The sequence below is a fragment of the Pectinophora gossypiella genome, chromosome 28 (genome assembly GCF_024362695.1).
Source record: "Pectinophora gossypiella chromosome 28, ilPecGoss1.1, whole genome shotgun sequence".
Lineage (NCBI taxonomy): Eukaryota > Metazoa > Arthropoda > Insecta > Lepidoptera > Gelechiidae > Pectinophora > Pectinophora gossypiella.
Window position 1 is genome coordinate 175,414 of NC_065431.1, and position 24,104 is coordinate 199,517.

At 42.4% G+C, this 24,104-nt stretch overlaps 3 protein-coding genes across 4 annotated transcripts in view; 2 read left to right on the forward strand and 1 right to left on the reverse strand.

Annotated features, from left to right (window-relative positions):
* The window catches only part of LOC126379178 (glucose-6-phosphate exchanger SLC37A2), a 100,951-nt gene that overhangs the window by 63,938 nt on the left and 12,909 nt on the right, over positions 1-24,104 (reverse strand). The window contains exons 9-14 of one of the 2 annotated variants that reach the window (XR_007568275.1): positions 23,253-23,457; positions 22,613-22,761; positions 21,778-21,901; positions 21,085-21,162; positions 20,369-20,480; positions 18,672-18,802 (exon numbers count right to left, since the gene is read on the reverse strand). Coding sequence is in view for 1 of the 2 variants with exons in the window: in XM_050027851.1 (XP_049883808.1) it covers positions 18,727-18,802; positions 20,369-20,480; positions 21,085-21,162; positions 21,778-21,901; positions 22,613-22,761; positions 23,253-23,457 (744 nt within the window). In the remaining variant the exon portion in view is untranslated. Of the gene's footprint in view, positions 1-17,692; positions 18,803-20,368; positions 20,481-21,084; positions 21,163-21,777; positions 21,902-22,612; positions 22,762-23,252; positions 23,458-24,104 lie in introns of those variants that run through there. The other variant, XM_050027851.1, reaches the window with a different exon arrangement.
* LOC126379068 (uncharacterized) lies at positions 68-7,016 on the forward strand (the record flags this gene model as incomplete). Its single annotated transcript, XM_050027631.1, has 7 exons — positions 68-194; positions 1,226-1,446; positions 1,825-1,988; positions 2,751-2,813; positions 3,725-3,756; positions 4,324-4,392; positions 6,955-7,016. Coding segments are annotated over exons 1-7 (738 nt in total), but the record flags the coding sequence as incomplete, so codon positions are not given.
* Positions 10,262-12,729, forward strand: LOC126379288 (gamma-secretase subunit pen-2). Its single transcript, XM_050027996.1, has 3 exons — positions 10,262-10,437; positions 11,346-11,450; positions 12,314-12,729. The coding sequence occupies exons 1-3, from the start codon at positions 10,377-10,379 to the stop codon at positions 12,451-12,453; spliced, it is 306 nt and encodes a 101-aa protein (XP_049883953.1). The 5' UTR covers positions 10,262-10,376; the 3' UTR covers positions 12,454-12,729.

Here is a 24,104-nt window from a genome sequence, read left to right on the forward strand (position 1 = left end):
TAGAAGACGACGATATTTGAACCGGATGGTATTGTTTCGTTAGTTGTGTTGTCTGGCGAGCCTGCTGATGGCGGTGGGCGTGAAGGCACCCGCGGAGGTGGTGCGCACGGGGTGGCTCGACCGCGTGGTGGCCTACTCCAAACAGAAGTTCATAGAAGACGTCCAAAGTGTGCTGCCTCCCATAGAGTTTAAAGGTATAAAGGTATTTCTTTTTTTTTTAAGTATGTATATTTGTACGCCTGCATGCAGGCCGGACACATCACAATATTGTTAAATTTGAATTATTTTACCACCTTTTTTGTATTCTATGTGAACACGCTAATAAATTGATTTGATTTGATTTTGGTAACACGTCAAACTTCAACAAAATCAGTTTAGTAAACTGCCTCAGTTGGGCTTACGATCCGGAAGTCCCGGGTTCGAATCCCGGTGGAGCAGGGGATAAACACAAAAATCACTTTGTGATCTCTAGTCTTCTCCTATTGTGTGAGTTGTGAGGTGGATTACCAACCCCATCAACCCTGGTGTCAGGGTAACTATTGAGCCGCCAAAGGCCCCTGACAAGACTCAGTGATCCCTAGTTTGGTTAGGACATTGCAGACTGATCACCTGATTGTCGAAAAGTAAGATGATCCATGCTCCGGAGACGGTAAGTCGTTGGTCCCGGTGGTTACTACTTACTGATGTAAGTACATAGTCGGTGCGTGAGTCATGTCAGGAGCCTTTGGCGGCTCAATAATAACCTTGACATCAGGGTTAATGGGGTTGGTAATCCACCTCACAACCCACACGATAGAAGAAGGGAAGTTTAGTAGCAGTAGCAGCACCTGTTCCAGACAGCCTTTCTCCGGCCAAATAGTTAATGCCATCTGCGGCAAATCTACAATAAGTCACGTCAAAAAAAACCGGACGGGAACCATGCCGCAAAATAAAACTGCAGTAGGAATAACATCCCTACTTTCTCTTTTGACGTGACTCTTCACAACAAAATTTATGACGATAAGCCTGAGGGTGCCCTATATGGTCGTAACGCCGACAGTCCTTTTAAAATCCAATCCGAACTCCGTTGTTTTACTATTGTGTCTGGAAACCTCGGCTTTACGAGGATATAAGGGTTCCGTTTTACTGTTTGAGGTTCGATGTATACGAACCCTAAGGAACAGTCAACCATGCAGTAAGTCCAAAAAGTCCAAAAAGCCCAGTCATGCTCATGTTTTGTTGGCAGTCCAATTAGCGAAGGCACCACCAGGGTACGTGGACTCCAAGGAGTGGGATTACGACTCAGTGATGCGACTGCTCACCCTGCTACGGCAGAGCGAGCAAGCGAAACCAGTTGCGCGGGCGCTGCGGCGAATGATGGGCAAACCCGACATTGTTCAGAACAACACTCGCAGGATCTTCATGTCAAAACAAGAAAGCTATAAATTCTTCCCGAAACTCGGTTCGGTAAGTTATTTATGATTTTTTTTTATTGTATACAGGGTGTTAGTAATATCGTAACGAAAACTATTTTAACTCGAGCTCACGATCCGGAGGTCCCGGTTTCGAATCCCGGTGGGGAAATATCATAAAAATCACTTTGTGATCGCTAGTTTGGTCAGGACATTACAGGCTGATCATCTGATTGTCCGAAAGTAAGATCCGTGCCCCGTAACCCGTTAATCCCGGTTACTACTAACTGATGTAAGTTAGTAGTCGTTACATGAGCCATGTCAGGGGCCTTTGGCGGCTCAATAGTAACCCTGACACCAGGGTTGATGGGGTTGGTAATCGTGAGAATCACACGAGAGAAGAATTGTTATTATAATAAGTAAACTTTTCTAGAACGTGTACTACGAGGACTCGTACGAGCAAGATATGGGCCCCATGCCGGACTTGGAGGGAGGCAACTTCATGCCGGGAGACTACAGCTCGGACGCCATAGTCATCATATCCAACCCAGTGGAGTCCCGCCTGCCCAGCTCGCACATCAGTGTTGGCATGCTCAAGTGAGACGCACTCACGCACGCATTCACCCACCACGCACGCATTACCTCACGCATTAACGTACGCATGCATTGACTTACGCAAGTTACGCATAAACGCACGCATTCACTCACGCTAACGTAGGCAAGCACGCGTTGACTCACACATGATCGTACGCATGCATTGACTCACGCATTAACGTAGGCATGCATTCACTCACACATGGTATAAGAAAACCAGGTATGCTCAAAATTGACAGCTAACATTTCAAGGTTAGCCCAGCTGACGTCATCCCACCCTGCGTTGCCATTTCGGAAAAAATAAATTACCCACGACCAATGTTTTATTTACTTTGCAAGGAAATTTTGAACTTATAGTAAAAGATTTACCTACTTACAGTTTTAATGAGTTTTATATATGTGTCAAATATAAGTAATGCACATTAGCCAGTAATTCACTTAATTTTCAATAATAAAATTTATGTCCTTGGAATGTTGGAGATACCTACTTAATGGTAACACACGTCATCAATGGGCTAGCAATGGCGGCTTGTCATAGGATTGAGCATACCTGGTTTTCTTACACGCATGAAGGTACGCACGCGTTGCCTGACACGCTTGAACGCACGCACACACGCATTCACTCACTTATGAACATACGCACGCATTGACTCACGCATGAACGCATTTATTAACGTATGAACGCATATACGCATTCTAGATCTAACTCACGCGTTCAGCTGTCATGGATTAAAAAAGGATATATTGGCCTAATTTTCCTCTTAGGGAGATATTGGAGACCAGAGCGATGGCCGCGAGGGTTATGCCGACCTATGAAGTGCCTACTATGTAAGTACATCCACAACTCTTTTTTATTAAAGGATAATGTGTCAAAATGTCCCCCTCCATCAGCAGACGTACATTATCACATTCGAAGCGTCTTAACGAGTTGATATTTTTGTCATATGGCAACATAGCGACTTTCTCGAAATACGCAGGGTTCAACGCCTGGTACCTACATCATTGTTTCAAGCTATTCGATTTTCGAAAAACATTTTTTTATATATTAGTCGCGCCATCGGCTGACTTATATGTTTGCCTTCGATAATTAAGCGACTTTGTAAGATTCTATTAAGTAAATAAATGTCTCACGCTGTAAATTGGACAGGAGATAAAGGATGTGCACGCCTTACCTTACGATGAAACCGCCAGCGAACGACGATATCTCCGGGGATTCAGAGCACACAGCACTTCACAGCACAGTCCAGTTCACAACGGTGGCTCAGTCGCCTACGCAACCCTTTGAAAGCGATGGGGGTGCGAAGATCTAACAAAACTGTTTACATCTGGAGCGAATTTAGCGATATGCGACTTAGACGCGAAGTATTGCAGTGACACACACGCGCGTTGGAGCAAATTTTCATACTGGTGCGGTTGGCGGTTATTCTTCGCGTCGCGGAGCGGGGCTGATGACACGCAATGGCCAATCAGCACACTTGTTGTGACGTGCACAGGGAAGGGGTAGCGGGAATCGTGAGACAATACCAATTTATTTAATTAATCAATAGATGGCGCCACCAAATTTGATTTCTAAACCCCAATCATGGTTTAATGGCCTGCTCGTGCACGGGATCCATGTCGCGGGGTCGGTATCAGGGTTCTGAAATGTTTGGTGGCGTCTATGGCTAGAGTAATCGGGTCGTCGGGATCGTATATTGGTCTATTAATAAATACTTACTTTATTTCATTGTATTGTTCAGATACTGGGCGCCTATGAACACCACTACTGACGGTAGGTGACATTTTACATTCACTTTTTATTTGCCCATTCTTACCGAATTATATCGAGGGCTTCAACCATTGATACTACCGTAGATACAGCGCTTCGTAACGCGGTAGGGTTACACTGCGACTCGGATTAACCTCTCTTAATCTTTATTATGAAGTGACTTATTGTAGATTTGCCGCAGGTGGCATTAACTACTTGGCCGGACAAATGGGGAACGCTGAAGGCTCACACCCGTTACAACGTTTTAAGACAACAGGCCTGAGGGTGCCTAGTTGGGCGCGAACCTCGGCTCAGGGCGTCGTCTGAGAGGTTAAAATATTTGAAATAATTAATCGACTCTAGTGGGTCGATAGCGATAAGCGCTGATTGAGAGAAGTCGTCGACCACGCCGGCGGGGTCGGGTATCGGGGTCCTGAAGTGTTTGGTGTCGCGAGTTGATTGGCTGCCTTCAAGTTTGTCTAACAGTAAGCTCGGTGAGGTGTGGATACTTAGTTCATCTTGCGGCGGATATATCTCTGACAACCCCAATTGGGTTATGGTCGTGAGTTTATGTTGTATTTTTGTTTGAAGCGGTAGAAAACGTGACTGGGGCGAGTCAAGAGAATGCGACAACTACAGGAGGCGACGCTGCCGCGGGAGGTAGGCTATTGCTTTGTCTGCTGTTTTCATAACAGGTACTGATAATGACGGTGGAGGAGCTCGGTGGCGCAGCGGTAAACGCGCTCGGTCTGCGATTGTTGAAGTTAAGCAACTTTCGCAAAGGCCGGTCATAGGATGGGTGACCACAAAAAAAATCATCTCGAGCTCCTCCGTGCTTCGGAAGGCACGTTAAGCCGTTGGTCCCGGCTGCATTAGCAGTCGTTAATAACCACCAATCCGCACTGGGCCCGCGTGATGGTTTAAGGCCCGATCTCCCTATCCATCCATAGGGAAGGCCCGTACCCCAGCAGTGGGGACGTTAATGGGCTGGTGATGATGATGATGATGATCCGTAAAAGCCTAGTTCACATTGGTTGTTGTTGTTTAAATTCGCCTTATACACTTCTCATCAAAAAAATCGAAACACCTTGCAAGTTTACGTTTTGTCAGGATTATCAGAAAAATGTGTACATTTAGGAATAAATGTTAAATGTCGTTTAATAGTGAGTAATATGAGCTTATCAAATCTTAATGTTAATGTTCTAAATTTAAATGAATTTTTCATAGGTTTCGTATTTTGTTAAATGAGTCATTTTTATTCCGTATGGAGTATAAAGGAAATGGATAAAACAACACACGTAAATGAAAAAAAAAAGCTAAAAAACGTTTATTTAATAACTTGTATTCCCTCCCCGAGCTCTAATTACTGCTTCCATACGGTTCTTCATCGATCGGATGAGAGTCACAATCACATGCTGTGGTATATTGTCCCATTCCTCTTGGATTGCATCTTGCAGCTGGCTAAGTGTTTCTGGGGCAGGATCTCTTGCTCGAATTCGTCTCTTTAATTCATCCCACAGATGTTCAATGGGATTCATGTCCGGGCTTCTTGCTGGCCATTCCATAATAGAGATATCGACTTCGTTAAGATAATCTCGTACGACGCCCGCGGTGTGAGCCCTAGCATTGTCGTGCATGAATATGAAGCCGTTGCCAATAAAATGTGCATAGGGCATCACATGAGGCTCGAGACACTCTTCGACGTACCGATGACAGTTTAGTGCAGGCAGACGTGGCCCAGACACGAATGCAAGCTCTGTCTTACCGTCGGCGCTGATTCCTCCCCAAACCGTCCACGAACCGCCACCATAGCTGACCTTTTCTTCAATGCAGCATTGTGCATAGCGTTCTCCGTCTCTTCTGTAGACCTTGTTCCTTCCGTCGTTACCATACAGCATAATTTTACACTCATCAGAAAAGAGAACTTTGCTCCACTGTAGGTATGACCAATTTAGGTGCTCACGTGCAAAGTTAAGGCGCGCTCTTCGATGGTCTGCAGTGATTTTTTTGATGAGAAGTGTATAAGGCAGGCAAAGATCTAAGGACCATACAGCCTTGACTTTAGTAATTTAATATTCGAAAATCACGATCAAAATAGGCCTAAGCCTTGTCTTCAGTTTTCAATCTCTCATTTAATATTCTTATTAGGCCATTCGTGACATTTTGCCCACTGACGTCACATTTCAATAAACAAAGTAACTGTGAAACTACGCCTCACTTCTAATGTATTTGAGACCATGGTATAAGAAGACCAGGAGAGTTAAAAAGGCCACATCGAAGCAATTCATGTAAAAAGCAATAGGTACTTATTCCAATTTTGCGCATATAAAAGTGCGCAATTCACACAAATGTCAAATGGCAATTATTTTTTTCCCCCGAAGGGTAAGGCAAAGAGAACTATGCCCATACAGCCATGTCTTACGTATTTTTTTTCTTGATGATTGATGAAATGATGAAAGATGATGATGATGATGAAACCTAAGCCCCCACCCTCGGAGTAGACTCCTACTCCGAACCCCAAACGAATTAACTCAAAAGTCCGCATAAACTTTCGAGTTATGAAGCGGCTTCGCACGAAGCGAAAATAGGCAGATACACTTTGTGTATTGAATACTCCGATATAATAACACTCGCGAATGTCTTCCGACTAACTTAATGCGATCATTAACCACAAAACACCACTTCGTATTAATTATTTTGATTATTCAATGAAGAAAGCAACTGTCCCGTTCCCGTTTCCCGCCAAAAGCCTCAAATAGCAATATTACTTAGAATAAGGAATAATACTATGAGTACTATGACCGCTGACGTCATCCCGCCCTGCGTTGACATTTCGTAAAAAATAAATAACCCACGGCCAATGTTTTTATATTTACATTGCAAGGAAATTTTGAACTTTTAGTAAAAGATTTAATTAAAGTTTCAATGATTTTTATATATTATGTCACAAGTATTAGTAAGTAAATACATTAGTCAGTAATTCTCTTAATTTTCAATACTTAATAAAATTTACGTCCTTGGAATGTTGGAGATATCGATTTAATGGTAACACTTACCTCATCAAAGGGCTAGCAAAGGCCCTTTAGGACCTTTAGGACTGAGCATACCTGGTTTTCTTATACCATGGATTGGGTAATGTAATTAGAGCTATAGGTAAAGTGAAACATCATTGTGTATGTTGGGTACCTTCTCAATAAGTATACTTACACTTGATCTGTGCAGGCGACGACGCCTCCTCAGGCAATGATTCCAACGGATCAAATAGCTCTGATCCGGTACCTGGGGTAGATGATATATCATCTGTGGCTCCGGATCCTAACTCAGGCGGTTCGGGCGTCAGGAGACAAATCCACCATTCGAAACTACAGCACAATTCAAAACTAGAGCCCAATTCGAAACTACGCCCCAATTCGAAAGGACACTCCGATATGAAAACAATTAAACGACATCTACAGGTAAGACTTGTGTGTCACTTGCGCCCCGTGTGTCACTGGACGCGCTAAGGCGCTAACGAATTCACTAGTTTTCATTCTGCTTTTGACATGGCGGGCGCATAGAATAGACCCCCCCCCCCTCCCCTCCCGGCACCCCCTCCCCCTCAGCCTCACTTTAGTCTTCAATCGTATGACATCAGATGTTTTATCTCAATTTTGGTGGCGAATTTTCATCTAACTTTTTCGTGAAGAATTAGGTACTGATGTGGGGAAGGGATCTCGCTACGCAAGAGGAACTGCTTTTTTTGACGTGACTTATTGTAGATTTACCGCAGGTGGCATTAACTACTTGGCCGGACAAATGGGGAGCGCTGAGGGCTCTCACCCGGTACAAAATTTAAGACGACAGGCCTGAGGGTGCCCAGTTGGGCGCGAACCTCGGCTCAGGGCGCCGTCTGGGAGGAAGAGTATTTAGAAGAATTAATCGACCCTTCGAACACGCCGGCGGGGTCGGTATCGGGGTTCTGAAGTGTTTGGTGTCGCGAAATTGGCCGCTTCTATGGCTAGAGTGATCGGGTCGTCAAGAGGAACTGCATGAGGCCTAAAATATCTTATATCACATTATTACTTGGATAATGATTTTGTTTGAGTTTTCAGGGCATTAATCCGCGCCGTTTTAAGATTTTTAAGACGAAACGTGCGTTGGCAAGACACGCTACCCCGCCAGTGTTGAATAAGGAGAAAGTGAACGAGGTGGTTAGGCGGACCATAGAAAAACAACAGAGGGCACGGGCTCGGCTCCGTCATGCCAAGCATGGGTGAAATGACATGACAACCCTCACAGCGATAAGTCGCTAACGCTCGAAACACAGCTACATTTTGTTGACGTGCTTAACATAAGATATTTATTGCATTCCTGATGTTATTACATCACCATCATCATCAATTTAAGAGCCACGCTCTTGTCGGTGCAGCATTTTCCATGCTATTTTTTTTTAGGGAAAATAGGGCAGTGGTTTCCGTCTTGCCTTCCGCCCCGCAGTACTGTCTGACGCGAGTGGGATGGCGCCCAGAGTAGTCTATTACAAAGCCATACTAGGACTCCTGTCCTCCGCCTCTGAATAGTACTGACAGTTACTGCTGCCCTCTGTCAGGTTACAGTCCCTGTGACTTCCCCTTCCGTCCTGCATTGCCGTACCGATGGCTCCCATCTTCGTCTCTGCAACCGTTGAGGTCTTCACCCGTGTCCCTGGGCAAGGGTTCTACGTTATACCCCGTAGGTCTGGGTCCCTATTCGAATTCAGCCACCATCTCACTCCGGCCTACTGAAGCAAGAGGCGCCCACCCCCGCGGCAAGGACGCGCCGAACAGGAATTGCCCCAGTGGAAGGCAGAGAAGATGACTCATTTGAGATGATGATGGGGCATTTATTCCTATAACACATGAAATCAGTCTCGTGTTGCTAAAATCATAACTAACAAGCGTATTCTAAAATGTTACCTTCCGATCTTGTAAACCTTCTTCGTCTCCATCCTGAGATGAGGCGACCTCAGGATCTTGTTCGAACTTAGCTTCTTCTTCTATCGTGTAGATTGTAAGGTGGATTACCAACCCCATCAACCTTGGTGTCAGGGTTACTATTGAGCCGCCAAAGGCCCCTGACATGGCTCATGTAACGACTACATACTTACATCACTAAGTAGTAACCGGGACCAACGGCTTAACTTGCCTTCCGAAGCGCGGACCATCTTACTTTCGAACAATCAGGTGATCAGCTTGTAATGTCCTAACCAAACTAGGGATCACAAAGTAATTTTTGTGGAATATCCCCACCGGGATTCGAACCCGGGATCCCGGATCGTGAGCCCCACGCTCAACCACTGGACCACGGAGGTCGTTGAACTCAGCTCAAAATCGTTATTCTTAGATGGCGCCTCTAGCTTACCTCGAGTTTACCCCCGACTCCAGTACGTGCGTGACGTCATTAAATTCCTATTATTATGTTGGCAGTATCATATGCTCGACTCCAGTGAGTAAAGTCCTCATGTCAAGGACGTTAATTGTGCTAATTCCTGTAAACACCATCTAATTTTAAGTTATACCTATCTTTTTCTTATCCGTTGAAAAAGAAAGGGACGGGTAATCGACAAGCATAAAATTTATGGAACACGTCGATTTTAAGCTCAAATCTAAAACAACCGTCTAAAAATTTTACATTGGCCAATAACCCGACAGAATTATGTTGACAGCACACGTCCAACGGATTGCATACCAGGGACGTACCTTTTGATTCGCCCGGGTTATTCATTCATTTACTCATTCTTCCTAAAATTAAGAGCTGTGAATCATCCGTCCCTTTCCTTTTCGACGGATATGAAAATGACGGATATAACTTAAAATAAAATTAGGCGGTGTCTGCAGGAGTCGGGGCCATTGTCAACTTAAAATATCAAAATGCTCAGCTGAGGCTCTCGAGTGGAGGAAGAGTTGAGTGAACATATTAGAACACGAGTGTAAGTAAAAAATGTAGCTGTGTACATGCGGTTCTCGAGCGTTTGCGACTTTGCTCTCCGGCCCCGCGACGACGGTGTCTTTCTCTGTCTATAAATAAAAGGCATAATACTAACTTGAAAGTCTGTTTTATTCAATTTTCTCCAACTTAGATATAAGTACTGTAATGTGTGTCGTCAGCCGTGGGTTAGTTTATGGTCGATTTATTTGAATTTTCGGGACAGGTTGAAATTGAATTAACAGATTGCCGTCGCCCGAGGCTAAAAACACATATTTTCTCTATTTTGGACTATTCATTTAGACTTCTTAAAAAGTGATTGCAACGTGATACGTACCGGTCTCTATTCTGCTTATTTACATTTACATCCGCGACTTGAGGACTTTACTCACTGGAGTCGAGCATGTCATACTGCCAACCAAAGACCCAAGTATAGAATAGCTAGCAATGGGCTAGCAATGACGACTTGTCTTAGGATTGAGCATACCTGGTTTTCTAATACCATGGCCCAAAAGACACGAATCCGGGCCACAATCAATTAATCATTTAAAAAATAAATTGACCGGACCGGTTGATTGATTTCATTCGTCTATTCATTCTTGGTCTTGGATTCATTTCGTTCTCTGTGTATAATTTTTTTATTGTGAGTCAACAAGATATCGTGATTTTCTAAATAAAAAAGAATCCTTCGTCTATAAATAATGGATCTCAACCGACTGCCAAACGACAAGAAATTGCAGTTGTGCCGATGGTACTTCAAAGGTAATGCAGTAGATTGCGCTTAACCAAAAATGTTACGGGGTTTATTTTGAAGAATACACCAAGACAATATCTCACACAAAAACATTCTAAAGAAGAATGGTTACCAGCCAAAGTTCGATCGTCCCCTTATTATGAAAACCACGCAAACGCCTCTGAAAATTCAACCTAGTTTCATGTAGGGAAACATTGAAAGGAATGCAGGTTTTATTGTCTTCTTCTATCATGTGGGTTGTGAGGTGGATTACCAACCTCATCAACTGGTGTCAGGGTTATTATTAAGCCGCCAAAGGCCCCTGACGTGGCTCATGTAACAACTATAACTTGCATCAGTAAACAGTAACCGGGACTAACGGCTTAATGTAGCTTCCAAAGCATGGATCATCTTACTTTTTGTACAATCAGGTGATCAGTCTGTAATGTCCTAACCAAACAAGGGATCACATAGTGATTTTTGTGATATGTCCCCACCGGGATTCGAACCCAGGGCCTCTAGATTGTGAGTCCAACGCTCAACCATTGGACCATGGAGGCCGTTACATTTGTATTAATAATAATTTTAATTATTTATTATATTTAGTGACTAAGATTGAGAAGGGAATGTTAGGTTGGTTTGGACACGTAGAGGGGATAAAGCGAAAGTTGATGGTAGGGCTGGCAGAGGAAGACCTAGAAGGACTTACATTGACCAAACTTGAGATGTCCTTAGAAAAGATTTAGTACGATCTACTCTGAACCGGCGTGCGTGTATGAAGTGATTAATGAATGTGGAGGAAGCAAGAGAAGTGAGTCAGGATCGAAGCAAATGGAATTCTATAGTCTCTGCTTACGCCGGTGGGAAATAGGCGTGAGTTTATGTAGTATGTATGTATGTTAATTATTTATGTTTAACGAGTTTGTGTATATTGCAGTGGGGTGTGTGTTTCTTCCATTCGTGTGGGCTGTGAACGCTGTATGGTTCTTCAAGGAAGCGTTTGTGAAGCCAGCCTTCGATGAACAGAAGCAGATCAAGAGATGTACGTTGCACACAATAACATACGTAACAATACGCTTGCATCCTCAAAACACTGACATCCAATGAAAAAGGTTGCTATGATATATGGACGGACAGACCCATATTGTCTTTCTTTGCAAGTTAGCGTCAAGTTTTTGTCGTGGTTTTACGAAACGTTCTATCTCTATGGTGAAGGAAAACATCGCATCGTGAGGAAACCCACATTCCCGAGAAATGCATCGGAGGTATGTGACCTAACCTGAATTAGGCTGGTTTTCCCTTCGCAGGTTGGAAGGTTAGACAGGCAGTCGCTTCTGTAAAAAACCGGACCTGTCAAATCTTCAGGTTAGGTAAGCGGACCCTGTGGAGAACGGGATCTTTACCTATGGTATTTACTTATCAATGTAACCAACAATACCGCGGCAAGTTAATACAATTATACTATAACACAGAAAACGATTCACAGACATCCTATAAACAAACAGACACATTTGCTAAGGAGTTTTTCTAAAGCGTCCGAAACGTGTTGTAAATATGTACACATTAAGTTATGTAGATAGTGGTGCTAATTCCTGTAAATGTTGTTTACTATAAGGATTGCATACCAGGGACGTACCTTTTGATTCGCCCGGGTTATTCATTCATTTACTCATTCTTCCTAAAATTAAGAGCTGTCAATGATCCGTCCCTTTACTTTTCGGCGGATAAGAAAATGCCAGATATAACTTAAAATAAAATTAGATGGTGTTTACAGGAATTAGCACCATTGTTACTGTAACTGTTGAGAATAAACGAATTATTATATTGTTATTGTCTATTTGTTATTTATGAGGTCTATGTTCGTATCGTTTCATACTTGTTCACTGTGTCTGCTCTGTGTTCCAGACGTAATTATGTCTGGGGCGGGCGCTGTGGCGTGGTCCGTGGTGCTGGCGGTGTGGGTGGCCATCTACCAGACGCAGCGCGTGCCCTGGGGCGCCACCGGGGACGCCCTCTCCTTCATAGTGCCTCTGGGGAGGGCATAGTGCCATAGACTATGGAATAATACCACATATAGAACGGCAGTAGGCTAGTTCCGACTAGTCAAATCAGATACTTTTTACTAAACGTCACAACACGAAACTACTAAGGAATTTGTATGAAAAAGCACACTAGAAAAACATTATAAAAAAAAAATATCAGACTTATTGTTAAGTTTTTCATAAATAAGCTAAATTGAAAAAAGTTTTTTGGCAGCTTTAGATCTCTAGAATATCATAATTTATCTTTGACCTAAACTACCCTTCTCCACCAGCGGCTGAGCTAGGGGACATCTCGTCCCAGTCTTACCTCACCCCCTCGGTCTTACTTTAGTCTTCTATCGTATGGCGTCAGACGTCACACACACAGATGCGCGTGTACGATAACGTCAATATGTAGTGTGTTTTTTTTGACGTGAGTTATTGTAGATTTGCCGCAAATGGCATTAACTACTTGGCCGGACAAATGGGGAGCGCGACCCGGTATAACGCTTAAGACAACAGGCCTGAGGGTGCCCAGTTGGGCGCGAGCCTCGGCTCAGGGCGTCGTCTGAGAGGAAAAATATTTGAAAGAATTACTCGACCCTAGTGGGTCGACAGCGATAAGCGCTGATTGAGGGAAAGTGTGTGTGTAAAACGAGGTGTTTTATACGAAGTGTCCGGGGTGTGGTACCGCTGCCATTTACAATGATAAAGAATTATGCTACGTATGGAATGGTAACTCTCCGCACCAATTCGTATCAAGCCTCACCCCCTCTGGGTATTTTATTTATTTATTTATGGTCACCAACAGAGTTAACAACAATAAATACATTACAAGTTACTTATATATAAACAAGAGTAATTGTTACCCTAATTATAGGTGACAACGGCATGCAAAATTAACTACAGCAAAGATAGTTTAAATGAAAAAAAAAGAAGGCTAAAAGCGCATCACGCTTGCACAGCTTAGGCTATTTACACTTAATAACAGACATATTTGTTGTTATTTATAAATAATTATTTAGTCTCAAATGGCCGTAAGGAGTAAGAAGAGCGCGGACAGTCTGTCTCGCTCGCACTTACGCGTCAGGCGGCACACAGTAACAATGAGATTTTTATACGGAGTGTCCTGGGTGCGCTGTTACGCCACAGAGGTGCGACCACCTAACTGCAATGACTAATACAAATTAAATACTTTATTTTTCTTTTTGTGGCTTTCGCGGTTAGATATACTTATTTAGACAAAGTTATAGCAGATTATAAATGTATTTTGTAAATATAAGAGCTTTAATAAATATTATTGTAATAAGATAAATTAAACTTTTTATAATAATGTTGAGTTTGAATTTGGAACACTATTTTTGATTCAGATTTTTTTTTCGTTTTCCGCGAAGGGCAAGGCAAAGGGAATTATGCCTCGTGTACTTTTTTCTTGATGATGATTAATGAAATATGAAAGGTGATGAATGAATGAAGAAACCTATTACCCCAAACGAATTAACTCATAAACTTTGGAGTTATGAAGAGGCTTACAGGCACGAAGCGAAAATAGATAGGTACTCTTTATTTATTTAATATTGAATATATATATTGAATGTTTTCCGATTAACTTAATGCGATTATTAACCACAAAACGCCACTTCATATTAATTATTTAGATTATTCAATGAAATTAATTATTTAAATTACGTCCCGTTCCCGCCAAAAAGTCCTTTTTGATTTTGAACGAAGTACGAAATAAGTTTTTTTTTCTAAACCTGGAGATAGGCAAAGGAAAAGCTGTGCAGATCCATCTTAGGACTTCAAGGCGCACATCGGGACATATTCGCGAGTTGTCTGTTTTGCAACAATTGCAACCTAAAAAAAATATCAACATTGAATATTCATTTATTAAGAAATACATTATATTTGTACAATATTTACATTGTCATTAGGTATCTATATTTATAAGATCATTTATTTATAACAGTACTTATATGGCGACAAGGATATGTACAGTCAAAAGCAATATCATGTACCCACTTTAGGACCCTGTCGCACTATCATATTTGATATTTAATGAGACTTACGGTTTAATTTGTCACAAAAGTTAATGTGACATGGTATCAAAGTGTATACAATACATATTAGTACTCGTGACCGTAAAGTGATGCGCTATTCCGGGAATGTTTCCAAAGTTGGAATGTTCTTGTTGTAAAAACTAATAGTATGGACAGTGGCTGATTTTTTCAAATTGTTCTTTCTTGTACTCTGGTATTAATAATAATAATAAAAAAGTTTATTCTGGTAAAATTAGGTATTGTCTGTCTAAGGGCTCAAACTGGATGCCAGCGGCAGCGGCGCGGCGGCCGCTGTTCCGTTCTCGATGCCAGCGGTCAAATCGCGCGGTGTTGCGGCGGTATATTTACAAATGAACGCGATGTCGAAACGGCAACAACGCATTTTCGATTGTAGAAGAAGATCTGAATCCCTATAATGAACAAAGGAAACAAAAAGGCGAGTTTCGAACGCAGAGACACCGCTCGACTAGAGCGCACCGCTCGTACCCCGCTCGCCGCGCCGCTGCCATCGAGAACACTTCTATATAAATCTTAGCGTTTGAACGCGCCGCTCCCCGCACCGCCGCCGCCGCCGCTGTCATCCAGTTTGAGGCCTTAAGGCTAGGAAATAAAGTTCTTTTTGCTTTGCGCCTTTATACTACAGGGAACTTTCCCAATGTTGGAATATTCCCAAAAACGGCACATCATGGATATGTAACACTTTGATCGTGGTACAAGCAATATTACCACGTATACAGGGTGTTAGTGACACCGCAACGAACACTGAGGGATGATTCAGACCATGACTCTGAGTTGATATCAAGTGGATGTTTCCATTTCCATCACAAAATTATGGAACTGAAAATAATTCTAAAACACAAAAAAATCGAACCCGTTATTGCTAAGTAGCAATCTCTTCCAGACATCCTATGGTAAACTTATTGCTTTAATATACAGGGTGTTGCTGACGTACCGAGTTCTGAGGGGAATGATTCAGCTCATTATTCTTAATAATATAAAATGGAATTTCCCATCGCAAAAGTATGAAACTGAAAATAATTTAAAAGTAGGTAAGTACGCTAAAATTTTCACGAATTTTCCGACAGGAAATTCCACTTATTTTAACTCAAAATCATGATCATCATCCCTTCTTCTATCGTGTGGGTTGTGAGATGGATTAACCTCATCAACCCTGGTGTCAGGATTACTATTGAGCCGCCAAAGGCCCCTGACATGACTCATGTAACGACTACGTACTTACATCAGTAAGTAGTAACCGGGACCAATGGCTTATCATCATTGTCACAAACACTGATACGAGATTGGATTACCACACGCCTAATAATTTTTCGGACATGATATCAGCCTGCAATATCCTAGCCTAACGTCTCACAAAGTAATATATTGTTAAACGTGTCCACATCGGGAATCGAACCCGGGATTCTAGATCGTGAGCCGAACGCTAGACAAGAGAGGTCCTTAGCCTGTTTTAGATCGATTAAATGTGTATTTCCCACATTAAATTACTCTCTGATTCTGTCATATATAAAACGTATAGGCTTATACGTTCCACTGCTGGGCACAGGCTTTCCCTCAATCAACCGGAGGGGGTATGGAGCATACTCCACCACGCTGCTCCACTGCGGGTTGGTGGAGGTGTTTTACGACTAATAACCTGGACCAACGGATTTTTACATAAATGTCAAATAATTTTAAAATGTAAACCGAAGTCTGTAAAAAATATTTGATTTTTTGCAGAATATTGTTACCTTCATTGTCGAACTTAGAGATAGGGATGCAACTGATTCAGTGAGCCTGCTCAATGAGTCACTGTACAAAAAATATGATCAAAATAAGTCATTAAACTAGTTCATTGAGTCTATAAGTCAATGGTTGAGTTTTAACATAAGCTCACGACTATATCCTAATGGGGTAGTCAGAGGTACATCCATCACAAGATGAACTAAGTACCCACACCTCACCGAGCTTTATGTTAGACCAACGTGATAGGTGAGCCGTATCGCCGTCTATAATGGTCGAGACAACTGTGTTAGCCGCTTTTCTCCTCATTTTCTCCTTGTGAATGACATTTCGCGGACATCGATTATTTTTTAACTTTAGAAACTTAATCTAAAAACACACGACACGATTAATAACATAAAATTAAATACAAATAGAAAATGCATCGAATATCATATGGAATATATATGGGATACAACTTATTAAACTAATCTTTTTCCTGAAGTCATGTCTAATTTTATTTTAAGTTATACCCGTCATTTTCTTATCCGCCGAAAAGGAAAGGGACGGATGATTGTCGACAAGTTAATTTTAAAACGAATGTATAACCCGGGCGAATAAAATAGGCATCTCGCTGGTATGCAATCCGTTTGACGTGTTGTCTACTTAATTCTGTCGGGTTATTGGCCAATGTAAAATTTTTAGACGGCTGCTTTTTTTTTTCTTTAATCGTTAATAATTTTTACATTGTGTTCGACATTATACATCATCCATATTTAAAATATTTTTATAATATATTTGTTTTAGATTTCTGCGTAAAATTGACGTGTGTTCCATCAATTTTATGTCTGTCGATTACCCGTCCCTTTCTTTTTCAATGGATAAGAAAATGACAGGTATAACTTAAAATAAAATTAGATGGCGTCTGCAGGAATTAGCACCAATACCGGGTTTAAGTCAGGGATGGGTGAATCTCAAAATTTCAAGTTTGGTGGCAAAATTTCATATTATTTTTTCATGAAAAATTGGGTTCCGACATGAAAAAGATCCAAAAGGATCCTCGGTTTCGACATGAAAAAGGAATTTTTCAATTCCCAATTTTCCCAATTTCCCCAATTTTTCACGAAAAAATTATATGACAGTCGCCACCAAACTTGACACATTTTGATATTCACCTGGATACGAGAACCCCGTCACAATCACAATATTCCAATATATTTTTGAATTTGAATATTCCAACACGACTGATGAAACTGATTTTAACGCGGTAAAAACCCGGTATTATGTGTTTTAATTATCGGGCATGGAATTCTCTGCCGTCTTCTGTATTTCCGAATGCATATAACCCGGGTGCTTTCAACGCCACAGTGAACAGGCACCTTCTGGGCGAGCTCCATCTTAGGCCTCGTCAATGCCTTCGGGCAAGTCTGGGACCAAGAGCAAACCCATCAAAGGTAAAAAAGAAATACGATAATAACCGCGTAAACCTCAAACAATTAATAATAATTTATTTTTGTTACTTGTCCTATTTAGCTGGAAGAAATCTCTTTCTTAGAGATAAGCTTACCTGTACTCTCTGTTTTCTTTTTATATTTCTTTTAAAACTATTTTCATTAATTTGTAAAAAATAAACGACTAAAATGTTCCGGTGATTTTAGAATACCGAAATAATAATTTGAATTGGAGTCGCCTATTATCACCCAGGTGATCATTTTCGCGGGTGACAGGGCACTAAACTGTCGCCTTTTTTTTGACGTGACTTATTGTAGATTTGCCGCAGATTGCATTAACTACTTGGCCGGGCAAATGGGGAGCGCTGAAGGCTCTCACCCGGTACAACGTTTAAGACAACAGGCCTGAAGGTGCCCAGTTGGGCGCGAACCTCGGCTCAGGGCGTCGTCTGAGAGGAACTAAACTGTCGCCGATGGTGGAATAGGCCATATCCTGTGTGGACCGCCCTCTGTATGCTGCCGCCCACCGTCTTCTTCACGATGTCAGACCACCTCGTAGGCGCCCTTCCTCGCGCACGTTTGCCATCCATTTGCCCAACGATGATCTGCTTCTGCAGACTGTGCTTCGGAGACCGCATAATATGTCCGAAGAAGCTTAGAGCACGATTCAGGTATATTGAGGAGAGCCGCGTCCTGATTTTGAGCTCTTTTAATATGGACTCATTATCGTATAGTTATCACTATACGACGTTTATTATAACTATTAGATTCTATCATCATCATCATCAGCCCATTAACGTCCCCACTGCTGGGGCCTTCCCTATGGATGGATAGGGAGATCGGGCCTTAAACCACCACGCGGGCCCAGTGCGGATTGGTGGTTATTAACGACTGCTAATGCAGCCGGGACCAACGGCTTAACGTGCCTTGCGAAGCACGGAGGAGCTCGAGATGAAAACTTTTTTTTTGTAGTCACCCAAAGTTGCTTAACTTCAACAATCGCAGACCGAGTGCGTTTACCGCTGCGCCACCGAGCTCCAGATCCTATTATTCTACACTATTCTATGTTATTCTATTCTGACTAGCCGCGGCGACGCTAATCGGCGCTCCTGACGTAACTTCAGTATTTCTGACCTCACGATTCTGTAACAGACGTAAATATTACAATGATGCTGATTCCTGTACGGTCACGGGCATTAATATGTATACACTTTGGTACCATGTCACATTAACTTTTTTGACAAATTGAACTGTAAGTCTCACTAAATGTCAAAGTGTTAGTGCGGCAGAGTCCTAAAGTGGATACATTATATTGCTCATGACTGTACACACCATCTAAGTTTATTTTAAGTTATACCTGTCATTTTCTTTTCCGTTGAAAAAGAAAGGGACGGATGATTGACAGTCGTAAATTTTAGGAAGAATGAGTAAATTAATGAATATCCCGGGTGAATCAAAAAGGTATCTCGCTGGTATGCAAACCGTTTGACGTGTGCTGTCAACATAATTCTGTCGGGTTATTGGCCAATGTAAAATTTTTAGACGGTTGTTTTAGATTTGTGCTTAAAATTGACGTGTGTTCCATAAATTTTATTTTTCTCGATTACCCGTCGACGGGCATAAAATTTATGGAACACATCAATTTTAGGCGGAAATTTAAAAAACCTCTCAAAAAATTTACATTGGCCAACCCGACAGAATTAAGTTGACAGCACACGTCGAACGGGTTGCATATCAGCGTCGTGTTTATTTTAATTCATCCGTGTTATTCATTCATTCACTTCATTCATAAATTCGTCCGTGTTATTCATTCATTCACTTCATTCATCAATTCGTCCGTGTTATTCATTCATTCACTTCATTCATCAATTTGTCCGTGTTATTCATTCATTCACTTCATTCATCAATTCGTCCGTGTTATTCATTCATTCACTCATTCGTTCACTTCATTCATCAATTCGTCCGTGTTATTCATTCATTCATCAATTCGTCCGTGTTATTCATTCATTCACTCATTCATTCACTTTCCTTTTCGACGGGTAAGAAAATGACAGATATAACTTAAAATTAGGTGTCTGCAGGAATTGGGGCCATTATTCATTTATACAAAATTACAAATAAAAAATAAAATTGCAAAGAGAAAAAAATACATATTGCTTTTTCGGAAAATCAGGTGATTTAAGCCTGTAATGTCCTTACCAAACAAAGGACAGTGTCACATAATTTTGACAATGTCTCCATAGGGAATCGAACCCGGACCTCTAGATCATGAGCCCAACGCTCTAATGTTAATGTTTTTTTTAATGTTTGCATAAATAACACATACAGAGTTTTAAGTTTGCGCGGTTATTATCATAATTAAAACACATAATAACGGGTTCTTACCTCGTTTAAATGGGGATATGAGAGATCAGTCATCCCGTGGTCATGGCACTTGCAACAGTGTCGAAATATCGGGAGTCTCATATCCCCATTTAAACGCGGTAAGAACCCGTTATTATGTGCTTTAATTATCACATACAGGGTGTTAGTGACATTGTAACGAATACTGAGGGGGATGATTCAGACCACGATTCTGAGTTGATATCAAGTGGAATTCCCTGTCAGAAAACCCTTGATAATTAGTATGACAACTCGGACGCTCAAAGTTTTCGTTACGATGTCACTAACACCCTGTATAAACAAGGATGTTATGTGCCCCTGCCTGACCTGGTGAGCGTGAGTAGCGCGAACACGTTGCAAGCTATCAGCATGTAGAACACGTGAGACCAGGAGCCGGCGCTGGACACCACGCCAGCCAGCATGGGGCCTATGGCCGCGCCTGGCGAACAAACAGGTAAAAGTAAAGTCATCATCAATTTAAGAGCCACGCTCTTGTCGGTGCAGCAAACAGGGAAAAATAGGGCAGTGGTTTCCCTCTTGCCTTCCGCCCCGCAGTACTCTGACGCGAGTGGGATGGCGCCCAGAGTAGTCTATTTGTGCGAGCTAACGCACGCACATTCATATTTTTTATTACTTTCACCATCATCAGCCCATTAACGTCCCCACTGCTGGGGCACGGGCCTTCCCTCTGGATGGATAGGGAGATCGAGCCTTAAACCATCATGCGGGCCCAGTGCTGATTGGTGATTATTAACGACTGCTAATGCAGCCGGGACCAACAGCTTAACGTGCCTTCCGAAGCACGGAGGAGCTCGAGATGAAAACTTTTTTTTGTGGTCACCCATCCTATGACCGGCCTTTGCGAAAGTTGCTTAACTTCAACAATCGCAGACCGAGTGCGTTTACCGCTGCGCCACCGAGCTCCTCAACTGACTGTTAGTACTTAAAAGTTATATATATTTATTTTATCATTGTAAACCTGTCTTGTGTTTAGTTAAATAAAAGGCTTTGAAGTTGAAATTGAAGCTGTTTTATATACTGACCGACGCTGCCTGTGCCGTCGATGATGGCGGTGACGGTGGCCAGCGCCTGCGAGTTGCCCGCCAGGCTGCTGTGGGTGCCTGCAACCACACGCCGACATATAACACAAACACGCCATAAACGTGGGTCTATTTATATGTATGTGTGAGAGGGAAAGACAGAGAGTGTGTGTATATGAAAGGGTGGGTGTGTGAGTATGAGAAAGGTTGTGTGAGTGAGAGAGAGGATGGGTGTGTATTTGTAACTATGTGTGTGGAAGATAGAGGACAGAGAGTGTGTGTATATGAGAGCGTGGGTGTGTGGGGAAGAGAGAGGCAGAGAGTGTGTGTATATGATAGGGTGGGTGGGTGAGTATGAGAATGACGGTGCGTGTATGAGAGAGAGTTGTGTGAGTGAGAGAGAGGATGGGTGTGTGTCACATGTGTGTGGAAGAGAGAGACAGAGAGTGTGTGTATATGAAAGGGTGGGTGTGTGAGTATGAGAGACGTTGTGTGAGTGAGAGAGGATGGGTGTGTAACTATGTGTGTGGAAGAGAGAGAGAGACAGAGAGTGTGTGTATGATAGAGAGGGTGTGTGTATATGAGAGGGTGGGTGTGTGTGTGTATGAGTGAGGGTGAGAGGGTGTATGTGAGAGAGGGTCTGTGTGTGTTTGTGTGTACGTTGGAGACGGAATGTGTGTGTGTGTATGTTCTGACCGAGCTCGGCGCTGACGGCGGTGGTGATGAGCGCGTACGGCCCGTTGACCAGCACGCCGGTGGTCACCAGCAGGCACACGTTGACGCCGTACGATATGGCGCCGTACGTCTGGTACGCGAATAGCTGCAACGAACAAATACGTTCAAATGAACTGCATCAGTCCAGCAGTTCTAGTCGAGGCTGGAGTCCTTTAAGTCACGGGTGAATTGGCATCTTCTGGGTAACCTCGCTCCACCGTCGACCCCTTCTATATCTCGTGGAAGAACCCAACCATCTTAATAAAAAAAAAAATTAGACCGCCGAATCCCTAGTTCGGTTAGGGCATTGCGAGAACCCGGGACCTCCGGATCGTGAGCCCAACGCTCAACCAATGGACCACGAAGTCCGTTAACGGCTAACTAACTTGTGGCTAGCGGGGTACTATGCCCTATTCGGTATCACAAAAACAAATTCTCGACGCCAAAAAATAATGAACCTCATCATCGCTAATTTTAGTGCTACGCTCTTGTCGGTGGAGCATCCTCCAAGCTACTTTTTTAGAGAAAAATAGGGCAGCGGTTTCCCTCTTGCCTTCCGCCCCGCAGTACTGTCTGACGCGAGTGGGATGGCGCCCAGAGTAGTCTATTACAAAGCCATACTAGGACTCCTGTCTTCCGCCTCTGAATAGTACTGACAGTTACTGCTGCCCTCTGTCAGGTTCCAGGTTACAGTCCCTGTGACTGTACTGAACCCTAGCTCCAGCCAAGTGATGAGGTAGTGACCCGGCCAAATGGTGACTCGCGGTCGTGGCCAAGTGATGACATGTTACAAAGGCAGTATAGACCGTATCCTCACCGCAGGCGCACACAGCGCGTAGAAGGCGAGACACACAAGGCCCGGGCAAGTGGTGAGGTCGGCCAGCACGCCCGCCACGATGGCGCCCGCCACGCCGCCCGCGTCGAACACTGTTGACAACTCGCCCGATTGCTTCGGAGTTAGGTTGGCTGTAGAAAAAAAAAGCATTTTCAGATAGGTATATTGCAGATTACAGTGCTTAAAAATAGTAGGTATCACCAAGATCTAAAATAAAAATAAATAAATTAAATAAAAAAAATAGTAAATAAATACGTAAATTAAAATAATAAAAATAATTAATTACTTTAATTTAATAAAATAATAATAATAACTAATAATAATAATAAAAAGATATATAAATAAAAAATAATAATTAATAATTATAAAATAAAAAAAAAGATTATTAAAGGAAAGGGACGGATGATTGACAGCTCTTTATTTTAGGAAGAATGAGTAAATGAATGAATAACCCGGGCGACTCAAAAAGCTGGTATGCAAACCGTTTGACGTATGCTGTCAACATAATTCTGGCGGGTTATTGGCCAATGTAAAATTTTGTGTGTGTGTGTGTGTGTGTGTATGTGTCTCTAAATCACCCAGGTCTTCTTAGACCATGGTTACCTGGTCTTCTTATACTCACTAGAGGTAGCAATGTAGAGCGGCAACCAGTACAGGAATGTATACGACACCAGCTTGGCGAAAAAGAGTGAGAGGGAGAACTCCATCACGCCAGGGATGCGCAGCGCGCGGGACAGAGACACCGCGCTGGCTGTGGTGGACGATGATGACGAGCTGGAGCCGCGGCGGAGCAGGGAGGTCGTCTCCGACGGTTCCTCAGGGTGGGGCTGCAAATTAAGGCGGATTATCATACATACAATACATATTAAAAAAAAAAAAAAAACAAAAAACATAAATGTCAAAAACATAATTTTATTTACTAGAAGAGGTTATTTTATTATTATTATTTAACCCTTTCACGGGCAGAGATCATGGGTCATTGATGGTTCATAATAGTAAGACACCTTGGAATCGGAACGTCATTAGACGTTCTGTCCTTGAAAGTGTTAATTATGGTCACCAACAGAGTTAACAACAATAAATACATTACAAGTTCTGCGATTGTTGAAGTTAAGCAACTTTCGCAAAGGCCGGTCATAGGATGGGTGACCACAAAAAAAAGTTTTCATCTCGAGCTCCTCCGTGCTTCGGAAGGCACGTTAAGCCGTTGGCCCCGGCTGCATTAGCATTCGTTAATGACCATCAAAATTTTTAAATGGTTGTTTTAGATTACTGCCTAAAATTGACGTGTATTCCATAAATTTTATGTCTGTAGATTACCCGTCCCTTTCCTTTTCGGCGGATAAGAAAATGAGAGGTATAACTTAAAATTAAATGATTTAATTTTATTATAGGCGGGAATTTCCGACAAGTGGACACATCTCTGGTAAATACAAGTGAACAATGGAACAAGTGAACAAATGAATCAGTGATC